Source organism: Argiope bruennichi, chromosome 10 (genome assembly GCF_947563725.1).
Source record: "Argiope bruennichi chromosome 10, qqArgBrue1.1, whole genome shotgun sequence".
Taxonomy (NCBI): Eukaryota; Metazoa; Arthropoda; class Arachnida; order Araneae; family Araneidae; genus Argiope; species Argiope bruennichi.
In genome coordinates this window covers 88,383,133-88,398,578 of record NC_079160.1, presented here as the reverse complement: position 1 = coordinate 88,398,578, position 15,446 = coordinate 88,383,133, and the positions used below count along the sequence as shown (strand labels likewise).

The 15,446-nt window shown below is 32.1% G+C and overlaps 1 protein-coding gene across 2 annotated transcripts in view; it reads left to right on the top strand.

The window, feature by feature from the left end:
• LOC129989047 (unconventional myosin-VIIa-like) overlaps positions 1-15,446 on the top strand; it is a 282,890-nt gene that overhangs the window by 230,396 nt on the left and 37,048 nt on the right. For both annotated transcript variants that reach the window (XM_056097359.1, XM_056097358.1), the window contains 2 exons: positions 4,425-4,594; positions 4,684-4,858. In XM_056097359.1, the coding sequence (XP_055953334.1) occupies positions 4,425-4,594; positions 4,684-4,858 (345 nt within the window). The remainder of the gene's footprint in view (positions 1-4,424; positions 4,595-4,683; positions 4,859-15,446) is intronic.

Sequence of the window (15,446 nt, the reverse complement as noted above, 5' to 3'; positions counted from 1 at the left end):
TATAAGCTTTCACCACAAAGTCTATAAATTTGAAATAGTTCAAAACTTTTCTGAGTTGTCGTGCTCACAGAAAGGCGAATAGACAAGTATATTTCAATAAAAAAGAAAATGCCTTTTTTTGGACTGTCGGAGGCTTGAATCATGGAAATTCGTCAATTTTTCCGGTTAGAATTTTTTGACGATTACAAAAGTTTATTTCTGTAGGAGAAAGTAAAAAGTGAGTGAAAATTGCAAAATGTGAAAAATAAAAGGAAATGCAGCATCTCCACCAGGGGCCTTCAAGATTCAAGATATTTGGGCCATTCTCAATAGTCCTCTTGTAATTTAAGGCAGATAGAACATACAGCAACAGATCAATAAGGCATTTTTTTATATATTAGAAAAATGTTGCTTCAATGAGTGTTGACTAGATACGCTAGACAGTAGATGGATGAAACATAATAGATGAAAGCGAAAGTCTATTCGAAAATTTCATTGAGAACAGGCGATTACTGTTAACTGACTGAAACTTCATCTACAAACAGGGGATAACAGCCATTGTAGCTATAAATCCCAATCTCCTACTTCTTTCAAGTTCAACAGGCGATTCCTATTGACATTTTAACAAATTGCTCTTTCAGATAGAAAATAACGAGAAAAGCTTCTCTTTTTCTTTTCCTTCAAAAAAAAAAAAAAAATATTTCTGGCCAGAGATTTTCTCAAGAATCATAATGCACTTCATTCCATCCTGACCTTGAAACGGCTTACAGAAGGATGTGAACGTAATCTCAAGTCTGCCCTGTGGCTTATGGCGTCACGATTTCGGGAGCATCGTGATCACTTCACTAACAAATGTGCCACCCTTCAACCTCGCACCTTCGATGCATGAAATCGAAAGGCAAAAGAAACAATTCCTCTTAAGATCATCTCCAATGATTACATTTTGTCTTTCCTCGCGTCACGAGTTGTAACTGTTGAATTTGCGAGTCTATTGATTTAATAAAAAGGAAATGGCACGTCTTCGCGCCTTTATCTCCGAGTGTTTGATCTCTGGGTAAGTGTTATCAAATGGAATTACATTAGGCAGATATGCGTATGAAATACGTAGATAATGATGACTATGGCTCTATGAATTTATGATTGATGACTGTCTGCAGCCAGCAGTCGTCGAGATATTAAGTTATTTACTGAATGCCCACCAGTGGTACAAAGGAAAGGTGAGGAACTTAAATGGGTCAAATAAATGAAGTATAAACTGACTAGAGCTGAAAAAAAACCTTCTAATTATTCTTTTTTCTTTTTTTAGATAACTGAGATTTATTTCGGAAACACAGCTTAAAAAATAATTAAAAACTGTTACATTAATGTTTTATTCCAGTCTTTTGCCATTTATTGTTTTTTTTATCTCTTTCCCTACTTAAATAATTCGTAATAATTAATATCAAAATTAAACCAAATTATTGTCAGTAATCGTTGATCTGATGGAAGATTCATTTTCTTACATATTATCTATAATAAGGCATTCATGACGTAAAAAAGTAACTTTTCATTGCGTCATTAAAGTTCCTTCACTTCAATTGCATCATAGATGCGTTTCTCGTCAATTAATTCCGAAACAGCAAGGACAAGGGGTTATTATTAAGAAATATAATATCAGCTTCTAAAATATTTACTACTATTAATGGTGGAAGTAGTGCGTCAGTGCAACATATGATCGTTCTTTTACGAATGTTCATTTTTAATCATTAGAATTTAAAAATTTAAACTGCGAAATTTTTACTAAAAATTTAGTGACCGGTAGTTATAGTAGTAGTAGACCAGCTGGACTCCAAAGATATTCGTTATTGAAAGTGAGTCTGACATCTTTGACCTATTAGGTTAAAGTATGCTTAAATTAGCATGAATCGTAGAAAGGCGGTTAATGATATGTCTTTTAATCTTTCTCAGGTCTTTATGAAATTTAATCCCACTTAAATTTTATCAAAGAAAGCTTGCTGGTGATTTTTTTCAAGTGAAATACAAATGTGACTAGTTTATCCACAGAATCTCAAAAACACGGCAACTTATTCCATTCTATTGAACTTAAGTCAGTCTTCTACTTCAGATGTTATCTAGAGGGTTCCAGTATCCTTTTTTCAAACGAAGGTTGCATTTAATTGATGATTCATAGATCGATAAGTTGGGAAGATATGTCATACTAAGTGTATTTCTACTTCAAATGTTATCTGGATGGTTCCAATATCATTTTTCCGAACAGAGGTTGCATTTTATTTATGATTCATAGATCGATAATTTGGGAAGATATGTCATACTAAGTGTATTTCTACTTAACATGTTATCTAGATGGTTCCAGTATCATTTTTTGAAAGGAAAATGCTACATTTTAGTTATGATTCATAGATCGATGTTGACAAGATATGTCATACTAAATGGACTTCTACTTCAGATGATAATCAGATAACTCCAATAACATTTTTTCAGAAAAAAAATGCTACATTTTACTTCTTGATTCACAGATCGATAAGATTAGAGAAGTATAGCTGGTAATAGAATTACCGCTACCCTATAAATCATTACTTGGAATATTTGTTAAAACCATCCTAAATCAGTTTATTTAATAATTCCGCTATATAGGGATTTCCAATAAAATGTTAAATATATGGGACGATAATTATCAAATAATTAAAACAGTATAATTAAAAATATTTAATAATATCAAAATAATTATATCTTGCAATAATATCATAATACTTACAGATATGCACCTTTCCATTTGGGCTATCTCTTTTCCCTCTAATATACTGAGGTTATTATTAAAAAGCAGAAGTAAATTATTAAATTCAGAAGTTAAAAATATTTTTTTCAAAAATTGAATAAGTCATTCATGTTATTTTTATGACTTGAGAATCGAAAACATTGTTTTCGAACTTCTAGCAAAAGTATTTTAAAGACAAAAACATAAAATGAATGGAGTTTTTGAGTAAGTTTCGTAAGTCACAAGAGAATGCCATAAGGAAACTATTTGCATTGCGTGTGAAGTTTTAAAATAAACATTCTCCAAGAAAATTTGAAAATAATGACACTATAAATGCAGTCATTGATGTTTGCTTACTTATTTTATAACACATTAATTTTTATCTTTAAGTAAAAGTTTGTTTTAGAAGACAAAGATTTCCGAAAATAGCTGATGGTATTTTGCATCTATTTCAAAGACAATGCAAGGTCCGAAATTTTGCTTGCACCAAGAACTATATTTTTCAAACGTAACCACATTTCACTATTTCTTTATTAATTGCTGAAAAACAAGCAGTACATAATTTGTCTCAGAAAGACACACCTGCATATTTTGTCTACGTTGAAAAGTATTTTCAGACCCCGTTAACAATGAAAGCAAGAATCAATTAACCAAACAAGAATAAATTCATTGGTACGATCATTTTACCTTTGTTTTCCCCCTCATATTCATATATTTTTTCTTATTTTGGTAAATTTTATTGTTAGTGTCTTTTTATGTTGTTTAATTTTATGAAGAATAAAGAAGTGCTTGCTCTTTTTATTTATGCTGTATGAGTAATAAAGTCTTAAATAGTTAGTCACAATCCCCGAAACAATGCAAAGCATCGACGTGCATTGTGGAATTCTTGTAAATATCTCTTGCTTCTAAATTTTTTAAATGTTAAAATATAAACTACTATTAATAATCCTATAATATACAACGGGCAGATAAATAGAAAGTACTTTCAAACCATTTTCTTTGCAGATGGTAACAAATGCCGATGCATCATTCCAATGTCCGTTCACTTTGGCACATGTAACAGAAATATATACACATTCACAGAGTATGTCTCAAACTTCCTTTTGTCACCAAGTGCCTCCGTTATTTGCAAATTATGGCGCATCTTCTTTAATTTATTGGTCAGAAATTTTCATACGACATGCTATCACGAGATCTAACATTCAAATATATATTCTTTTCACATGGCTAAAACGAACTATTTTTCTATAAAGGTAATTAAACATTTGCATGCCTCTCTTGTCTTTAATATGTTGCATATGATCTTTAATTTGTATTGGTAATCGGAATTATCGTGCTTTTTAAATCGAATTATATGAACTTTAAAATGTCAGCACCATGGTAGGAAAAAAAAAAGAGTTAATTTCCTTGTTATCTTTGCAAAAATGTACAGAAACTTTTACACATATTAGACATTTTTAAATTATAGTAATTCTGCATAGACTACATAGAAAAATCTCAAGCTTCGAATATTTTAAGATGAGGGCATTGGCCTTTGCTTGCTTTATTGTCGTTCCTACATTGAAGATTCCAAAGTTTTCAAATTGGTAGATTGGAAATTAGTCTTCCCTTCCTTTTTTTTTTTTTTTTTCCTTGCCATGGTACTAAAATACATTTTATTATAGTAAAACGTTGCGTTTTTCTTTTGCAGACGAACGTAGGACCCATATTACTGTCCGTCAATCCGTACCAGGATGTGGGCAACCCCCTGACACTAAGCAGTGCCCACGCTGCCTCTCGCTGTCCACAGCTTCTGAGGGTCATTCATGAAGCTGTCCGCCAACAGAGTGAGACAGGCTATCCTCAGGCCATCATCCTCAGGTAATCCATCCATTCCCATCATTGTGCAGCCTGTCTTTTATTGTGTGCATCAAACATATTGAATTGAATGTTTGATTCTTCTGTTTCAGCGGCGAAAGCGGCAGTGGCAAAACGTACTCGTCCATGCTCCTCCTGAGGCAACTGTTTGACGTTGCTGGCGGAGGACCTGAGACGGACGCCTTCAAGCATCTCGCGGCAGCTTTTACTGTGCTCAGGTCACTGGGCAGTGCTAAAACGGCCAACAATTCAGAATCTAGTCGAATCGTAAGTCTCTCGCATATCATTTTCTTTTCCTCGGCCACCTGTGTTTAATATCTTTCCTCTAAAGCAGCCCCAGGTTATGAATTTGTTGATACTTTGCAGATGCTTGTGTTGTGGTTTAGCTTTCCAGGAACTAGCCTATCACTTTTGAACAATGGTTAAGATGCTGTTGAGCGGATTACCATATTGGTTTTTTATGACCTAGACGGAGAAAGGCTTCTTGGAATTGTTGTAAAAAAGTGTAGCACCGCGATTTTTTTATTGACTTTTCAACATTTAATTACATGTGATTCTTATTCAGTAACATGGGCGGATGACTAATATACAAGGAAACTTAAATTTACAACAATCTTTCCGTAATAAATAAAATCGGGTTGTTTTTTTCATTCTAGGTGTTTTCTGAATTAATTTGACTGAATTTTTTTTATATATGCCTTCTTATCAGAAAATTTATTTTCAACATAGATGAAATTATTTTGTTTTGAACATTACTACTTTTATGTTTATCAGGTTTTATATCTATAACATTATGTAACGACTTTGCAGTAAAAAATTTTTATGGCTATAAAAATAAAATTTTCCAGTTCTTTCAATGCAGATTTTGAAACAAAAATAAGAAACATGTTATGTTTTACGTTGGTACGCTATCTGTAAAATGCGTGATACAAAAATCGTCTATTGATTAAAAAAAATTAATTAGATACTTATCTATAGTGTGAAACAGTATAACATGATAATGTTTTAGTTTTCATTCATCTATCATTATTTTACTTTTAAAATTTAATCTTAAATTTATAACAGTGATAACATGCACATAAAAATATTATTTAACGTCCTCGCAATGGTCATGAGCGTAAATCTAGTTAGTAAAACAAAGAAAAATATTTGCCGTGAATTACATTAAAAAATATTTTTAAAAATTTAGTAAATTAAGAGGAAAAAAAGTGAGCAGTAAATAAAATTGGCATCACTGATTTTTTTTTTTTTTAATTTCAAAGAAATGTTTTTATAAAATTATGTGCCTTGAAGTTAATAAAACTCTCGTTACAAATAACAGAAGATCGTGGAAGCTTTAAACTGTTTAGGTCGGTAGAAACAAAAACAAAGAAAATTATTGTCATGAAATACATTAAATTTTTTTTTTAAATTTAATAAATTAAGAGAAAAAAAGTTGTGCGGAAATAAACCTGGCATTACAGAAAAGTTTATTTTTTTTAAATTTTAAAGAAATTTCTTTTATATAAAAATATAATTTGATGTTATTAAACCCTCTCATTACTAACAAGAAACGATCGTGCTGTTTCTGTTTCTAATTAGGGATGCAGGATGTAAAGTGAGAAGATTCTGGTGATAACTCACTTTACATAGGGCACCTCTCGCTTGAAATAGAAACCTGTCCATCAATATAAAACTTACTCAGGCTTATTAGTGATGAAAAAGTCAAAAATGTGGCAACTTTTTTTAATGTTGTTGTTATTTATGACACTTGGCATAGACCAGTCCGCTGACAGAACCACCGATTTAAGCCGAGTTTATATAGTAGCTTCTAAGGATGAAGGCGTCTGAGCACTCGAGGGCAGAAATCTGACTTCTAGCTCATATGAAGATGACACATGATTAACAATATGATTATCAGAAGAAAAAAAAAATTTGTTTGATCTGGTGGATGTTTAGATATGATTAGTTAATAAGAGAAGAGCTTTTCCTTTACAAAACTTCCTCTTTAAAAGAATATAAATTTATCCTCTAAAATAAACTGCATTTATCACATCAAGGTGATATTATAGCTTCCAGACTCAAATTTTTGTAAATCGGAAGTGTTCTTTCACTCCGTTTTTTTTTTTTTTCCCTGAAATGAATAGATTTATCAAATACACGAGATCCCATTTTCCGGCAGTTACAGTACATGTGCCGGAAATTAAAAATGAGCAAATAAAATGAAATGGTAGCAAAGAATTAAATTTCTAGCTTATACAACAGAATCATTCTTACATGTTATCTTATTTTTTCTTAACACGATTTTTTTTTTCTTTCCTTTTTGGAATTTTGAAAAATTATTTATACTTTGGAATTTTGCTTAATTCGTTTGAATTTTTTTTTTCTAACTGGCATATAAAAAACAGTCATTCAAAAAAAATTCTTTGTTCTTTCGTGCATGATTAACATGTATACCCATTTTCAGTTCAATTACACAAAGTCAGTCTCTTAACATTTAAACTAAAAGAAAAAAATCCAAAATATCTTCCTAAGATAGAATTCCGAGAGAGAAAGGGGGGGGGGATTGCTTTCTCGCCGTTTGTGGTCAATGACTGAAACTATCTGTAATTCTTTTTAATCATAGATCGGAATTTCCAATCACCTATTATTGTTTTCAACGCTAGCAAAGAATTTAACAATTATACAGGTAACGAATACTGGAAGAGAGCAATTAAGTATCAATTAACTGAGAAATTAAAGTTTTCTAAAAAAAGATCCATAAGAGAAACTTACAATGACCGCACTTGCGCTTACTGAAAGGGGGAAAAATATATATCTTTAGCGACTGCTGTTGTTTTCCAATACGTATATCTTATACACTCGTATACAAAAATAAATAAATAAAAGTATATTTTACCTAATGTTTGTAATATTTCTCTCAATAATTTACCAACTACTTATTACAAATTAAATTTTTAATAATGTCTATATCATATTAAAAGGGTTAAGGGTTAAAGTAACCAATACCATTCACATTACAATAGTGAAACCAACAGGAGTGGTCTCCTTTAAACTTTCTCGCAAACTCTACGCAAATCTTTGACGTGAATCTAGAATTTTTATTGAATATAGTCTTTTGGGTGCCTTTTTCCCCGATTGATTGAAGAAAAAAAAAAAAAAAAAAAAAAAGATTGACATTGAACTTTATTTGCAATTATAAGGCCACAATCTGAATTTTATTAATTTAAGTCATTGCGTTTGCATATATTGGAAAGTATAGATTAACAGATGGTAAACCCTTTCGCAGATTTGGTTCCAAATTTTATAAGAATTTATATTTCAGATGCTAAATTTGTGTACCAAATTTTTTTTCCCGCTAAAATCTTTACATTTTGCAATTATCGAATTCACTTGTATTTTTAAATTTGGTCTGGATGGAATTCGTTCAAAATTTAATAGAAATCAACAAATTTGGTACAAAGTACTTATACCGAATTTCATCAATTAAAAAAAAAGCCCAAAGCATTTATGAACTTTTGTGTGCACAGACAGAGAGAGACTTATTTTAAAAATGTGTTTTGATATTAAAAAATGTTTTTTGATTTAACAGTACTTGCAATGTGTGAAAATGTCGAGTTTTAATTTTTTTGACGATTACAAAATTGAATACCTCGTATGAGAGAAAATAAAAATTTAGCTTCATAATTTCAATTCCTTATAATATCGATATATTCAAAATATACGATAAAAAGAAAAATTTCCGGACTTCGAAATGTTCTGTTACCTTAACCTTTTAAAGGGCCATTTTTTTCTAGTCATATTATGTTAAAATATTTTTAGGCTTGAAATTAGAATAAGAAAAGGGATATATAAATTTAATTTGATTGATTAATTAATTTGGTTAATTATTAATTAAGTATCAAATCAAGACACATCATTTTGTGTAAAATAAAGAACTAAAGCGTCTTAGTTTTTGTTTTACTAAAAAAATTTGTCAGAACTTATGCCAACCTACATAAATTCATACTAAGATTGGTAAATTTGGTGGGAAGCATACTTCCCACGGCCCTAGAAAGGTTTAAATTTCTTGCATTGTTGCCAAATCTGATGCTCGTTTTAATACATTCCTGTCAAAAATCGAAGGCAGTAATTAAATATAATACACCTCACATCCTGATAATGTCCCCCAAAACCGATCTTTTTTTCTCGTGGCTCTTATCTTAAATGATTATCCACTTCCCGACGTTAATAAATTTCTCCCAGATCCCATCGATATTAATTTTAGAGCCGAAATGTCCTCCGAGAGTCAATGATCCAAGGTCATCCTTGTCGGATGTCCCTCTTTGATAACAGTACGGACCTCATCACTCGTCTGAAATGTCGAGGATGGGCAGAGGCGCCATCTTCGCATGATGGATTTTCGATTTAATCATTGCTTGCAGAAACAAAAAAGGACGGAGAAAGGGCCGTTTTCATTTAATCGATTACCCTGATTAAATTCCCTGGTAATAGCATGTTCCCAGGACGTATATGCTGGCTAATAAGTAAATAAAGAAAAGGGACGGTTGCCGGCAATAATATAAAAGCGGATGATTTATTTTCGACAACATGATGCTACCTAATCACTCCTCCAACTTGTGCATATCTTTTACCGCTGCTGCTTTGGCATGATGGAGCTATTTATTGTTTTAATCTATGGACGAGTAATTTGGTGTCATTAACTTTAGAAGTATGCTCGTTTTGTTTAATGGAATAAGGTTTCGTTCCAAGGGAGTGCTTTGCTTGTGGTTTCTTTTAGAAGTAATGTTAAGTTATGTAAATGTTTTTATCTATCAAGACTTTGTTGATTATTGATTCCAAAAGTATTTCTAAAGGTTTTAAATGTAGAGAAACGTTAAAAAATGAATTCTATAACAGAGACAATGCTTTTATTCGTCTTATCTTCAAGGTCTGGATTCGTCTTATCTTCAAGGACTGGATTTGTTTTTTAGATTTTCCTATATTTTCAAAATAAAATACATTTATTCTGTATTGTTTTGCTGTTTGAAGTTAGAAATGAAAATAAATAAATAAATAACGTTCTACGTTTTTAATATAGTACATATCTATTAGCTATCTATCGCACGCACACGCGCGCCGGTGTAGATAGACGAATACTCGAGTGTATAATATTTGTATATTGCTTAAAAGGTATTTTAACATAATTCTTACCGGCGTCCTGGCCTAGGGGTAGTGCGTCGTCCCCGTGATTTAAGCCTTCCGGATTCGAGTCCTGGTTCGGGAGTGGTTGTTCTCTTCCTTGTGTTCTGTATGTGAGGTACGTGAATGAGCCCCCTTGTAAAAAGGGGTTGTGCGTGCGAATGTGTGTGTGTGCAATCTTCATTTGAGCTAGAAGTCAGACTTCTGCCCTCGGGTGCTCAAGGGTCTTTACCCTCAAAAGCTATATAAAAAAAAAAGAACCAGAATTCTTGATTTGTTTTTTAGCCTCTATAGAATTTCAAAATTATCCTTGTATAGGATTGAAGTAATTTTTGTCTCCCACACCAGATGGCGCAATTTTGTTTATTATAACTGTTTTCTCCCTTTTTTCCTGTAATAAATAGTTTCTCTTTTGCCTTCTAAAGGTGCGATAATTTGAATTTCTTTGCCTTCTTATAATGTAACAGAACTTCCTTTGAATCAGGGATCGGTCCTTTTAGAAAAGTTCAGTCTATATATATATTCCATTGCTCTCCCACTTTGCTATGTACAATCTTAAACAGAAGTAGTTCATTAATAGTGGGTCATGGAAATAGTTAATTATAGTTGTAATTCTTTTAAATAGTATTTTAAGAGAATTCTTGATTTGTTCTTTCATTTCTAAAGAATATCAGAATTATCTTTGTATAAGATTGAAGTAATTTGTGTCTTCCACACCAGATGGCGCAATTTTGTTTATTATACTTGTTTTCTCATTCTTACTTGTACATACGTAAATAAATAGTTTCTCTTCTGCCTTATAAAGGTGCGGCAGTGAGAATTTCTTTTTCTCCTTGTAATGTAGCATAAATTCCCTCAAATCAGAGATCAGACCTTTTATTAATATATTTTAGGCCCGAATATACTGAAAAGCTCAGTATATATATATTTCATTGTCTCCTACTTTGCTATGTGTAATCCTAAACAAAAGTCGTTAATTAATAATGGATGGAATAAAGGATAGTACACGAATTACGAATTAGTACACGAATGAAAAATTACCGATTCATAGTCAGGGTTCTCATTTTCTTGGTAAAAATAGTAACGTTTAGAGATAGTTACCACCACTTCAATTAGGGGAAGTGCCTTCTATAATCTTATTCTTGTGGTCTGTGACTTACCTGAGGTCATGCTTGAAGACCGTGGTCTTTGGCATCCGACCACTGACGCCATTCCCACGGTGCGTGTATTTGACACATATATTATTATCCATCACTCGCTAGTCTTTGATATTCGAATATATACCGTCATTTCCTAAAACGTCACTCTCCGTATCTGAATACAGCACTGTATCGTTGCATTTTCAAGGCAGAAAGTATAGAGCATTTATGGCATACTTCCATGGGACTTGTGCGTAGGCTATGGAAACAGCTTATGTAAAGAGTATAATCAAGAAAATAATGACTCATATTACCTGACCTTTAGTTTTCTATCTTCTGCTCGTTAGTCATTCAGACTACCCTGGATGCTTTACATAGTGAGAGTAACTCCTTTTTAATGATAGAAGATATAGATTTTCATTGCAGCAGATAAAAGAAAATCGCATAAATTGTTATTAACGCTAAACTACTGAAGTAGGTTAGCTCTGCACTGTTTTTTTCCAATAGAATTTACTCAAGGATTTCACATTTTTATCCTTAAATTTTATTAATCTTCAAAACAATCATTCCTTTCAACGCAATTCTAAACAGCATAAAGGTGGCAGACAATGAAGCAGAAACACAAGGAGATGTACAAACAAAACTGTAATAATCTGCATTATAGATTAAACAAAAAGTTCATTTTCTACAGATTTGCTCCGAAATATCGATGTGGCTTATTTTGCATTATATTTTCCATTAGTATTTTTTATGGTACAAATATATAAAGTGTTTGTTAAGCTTATTCAATCAAAATATTGGATAAATGTAGTTTAGTCTTTAACAATTTTTTCTAAATTACCTTTTTAAATTGACTGGACATATATGTTAGTTGGTTTTTCCAAACCCGAAAGGCAAAGAAATGAATTAATTAGCCTAATTTGCTGAAGCAACATTTTCTCTAAATGAAACTCCCACTCCAATACTAGTATTCTCGTAAACACTCGAAATTGGAAAGTATAAAGTTGAAATCGAATGAAAATTAATATCAACACTGCATAGACATATCCCCCCCCTCCAAAAAAAGGATTTATAGCATGCACATATAAAAGGTTAAAGGTAGTTAGCTATCATTTCAAATTGTAACATTATTTGGAACAGAACCAAATATTGCTTGTTATAATGGTTTCGGAGAGATTATAATTAAGAAGTTGACTCATAAGATTGATAAAGCAGAACCCCGAAATCCCATATCTTGATTAAATATTGCGATAAAGAAACTTCGTTTCTGAATGTAGTGGTGATTTAAATTGACACTTTTAATTGTCCTAATGTGGCGGACCGTTAAGTGGATAACAAAAAAGCCGCATAGGCCGGAGTTCTATGAGCTCATTTCTTTGTCCACCAATACCAGAAGACAAAGATTTTTTACCAAAACTCACTGTTATAATACGCTTATTCTTATTGAGTACTAAGCCCTCCATTTATCACAATGTGAACGCATTGTGAATCATTGAAGCAGTTGTCGGTAACGCGTCGAATTAAAATAGAAGCCTCTGTATTGTTAGTTTATATGTGTTTATATACTGTACTGCAAGCTTCAAGAATTTATTTGAGAAAAAGGTAGTAAAAGGATAAGAATTGTTTACATTTTAACATAAATTCTGTAATGCCTAACTTAAATGCAGAAAACATAAACAACACATTAACGTAAATCGTAGGCCTAGTTCTTATGAAAATTGACACAAACTGATTTTACTTTTCACTGATAAATGATTACACAGATATAAAATAAATAACCCTAAGATAGAAATCAAAACTTCAGTTATCAATTTTCGAAATAATCTTTAATACAATACTGCTTTTAGATTTTAGCCCAAGAAATGGGCTAAAATGCATTGGCAACAATTTCAAAGCCTTGGTAATGTTTTAATTCAACGCCTTACCTTCCTCATTTAATTACGATAAAAGAAAGTTAGGCCGGATAGTCGCGAACCGGATACTCAAAAGTGTACTGTATATAGAGTAACTAAGTTCAATATATGAAGATTTATTCTGTGAAATATCTATTATTGATGTTAAAAACTAATTCTGATGTCACATACTTAGTATGTTTAGCTGCAACCGAATTATATTCGGAACTATAATGATACAACGTGTATAGTTTAACCTAATACATTACATTAACCCAGTGCATCAACTTACATTGTTACTGACTAAACTACTTCAAGATCATTTTTTTCACGAGTAACATTTTTTCCATCCTTAATTAATTACTGAATGAATATGAAATATGGCGCAAGAATCTCATGACTGATTGACGCCATCGATTGCTAGTTGTTTACCAAATGTTCCCAAGTTCTCTGACTCCTTTTTTCCGAAACCTATGTTTGTCCGCAATATTTCTATGGTCGAATGAGCTCTGACGAAGCTAGTGAAAACTGCAGTGCCATTTAATAATTATAGGGCAAGGGCAATTATGTCCTTCATTATACACCTTCGTCTAAATGCCCTTGGGATCCCCATTACCTTGTAGTGACAGTGACATATGCTTGTAATGTAGCAGTCGCAACGGTTGAATACAAATAAATGAAGAGATAATGAACGAAGAGAAGTTGGATTTGAAAAGAAATCTCATTTGGAATGTGTAGACAGTCGAGAGCTGAACTCCGGCTTCTGGTCATTGGCTCCCCGAGAACCGCAGGGCACGTCAATCACCACCGAAAAAAAATAGACACGCCTATCGTTTACGTTGAAACCAATCCAATCAGAAATGGTGTTTTGCGTGGGCGATGACAGGGGAGAATGGGGAGTTAAGTAACTGTTTATCTGATTGGATAAATGCCGGAAGAGCGCACTGTCTCTAGTATCTGAAGCAAACCGCAAGTTGTTTCCTTTCGATAAAAACTTTCTCATCTAGTCCTAGATTTTGAGCGATTTGATTTGAATTATATGGAATTTTTATTGTAGTCCGTGTTACAAAAGATAGCGAGGTACTGAGATTACAGTCTTGTCCGCTGGAATATAAAATTTATATATCTCATTCGTTTTCTTAAGGAGATCTTATCTTCAAGACGGCTCTTTTCTAAGTAAAAATGGGGGGGGGGGGAATCGTCAGCTCTGATTTAATGGCTTTTAGTGGAGCCTTACTCGCTTCGCGGCTTTATTTTGTTATCTTACTTGCTTTTTAAAATGGCAGCTTAAAAAAATATTTGTTAACGATTAAATACTGAGACTTTTTTTTAAAAAAAATTCTGTCTTGAATTTACATTCTGTTCAATGACTTTACATAAGGGTTATCCCACTGATTCTTAATCAGTATCTTTTTTTAAAGAAAATTGGATTTGTAAGGATATAAAAAGATTATTTATACAATTAAGCCAATTTATCTAATTTTTTACCTATCCAATTTCGGTAATTTCTTTTTCTAAATTAAGCAATTATAAAAAGTTCGATCAACTCTCAAATGCAAACAACCCTACGGCAGCATTTTTTTCAGTCTGTAAAATATTGTCTAAGGTTTTAAAGAGGGTCATTAGAGTTCCATCCCTTGCAGAGGTACATCTAGGGATGACGAATATTTTCAGAGCAGTTATTACGTAACCAATATCAAAAAGTCACAAATACAAGTGATCAATACTTTTCAAAGAGGGGTGTGATTCAAATCCTTCATACGATCTTACTGATAATATTTCGATTACAGGTTTTGCATCACGATAGAAACTAACAATCGATACGATATCACTGAAATTTGCCGGAGCGGTGACGATACGATCTGTCCAACGGAAGCTCTCGAAAGAAATCTGTGATTGGATTGAAAAGTGAACGGACCGGTTATTGGAATTATCGTATCGTATCATTGAATTGCATATCACTGAAATTTATCGGAGCGGTGATTTCACCGGAAAGTGCGAGGCTTCACTGGAAAGTGCGGAGTCACCGCTCCACTTTACGGGAGTGACCGATATTCGTATTTGGTGATGCACTATTCCATACAGATCATTTTTAATTGCTCGTGACATGATTGACTTTGATTACATGTACTCTGTTTACTGCTGCCGCCATCTATTGGTAGAATATTGGACTAAAGAAAACATTTTCAAGAAATGACATATATTTTTAACTCATCTTTTCCAGAAAATGGTTCACTCTAATAAATAAATTAAATAAATAGTTTTGAGAAAAAAAATAAAATTTAAGAAATAAGCTGAAACAGATAAATTAATTCAATCACACGTTAATTAAATTAGTAAATTAAGTATTAATTACAATTAATAAATTTTATATTTAATATTAAATAATAATTTTAATTAATAATATGATTGAAATAACAGATATTTGGAACGCATATTTAAAAATAACAATAGCAATATTATTTGTTATTCAAAAAATCGTGGATTATGCATCTCTAGGTACATCTACTTGACTTAAACAAAGATTTTGTTAGCTTTCAACTTATGGAATAATAGGCACTTACCAACAATCCTGGCGTTCGAGTCGAAATGTGTCTTTTCTACATCTTAGTTTATCATGGAATGCGTATTATTTAAGAAATACTATAAAAAAAAATTCTTATT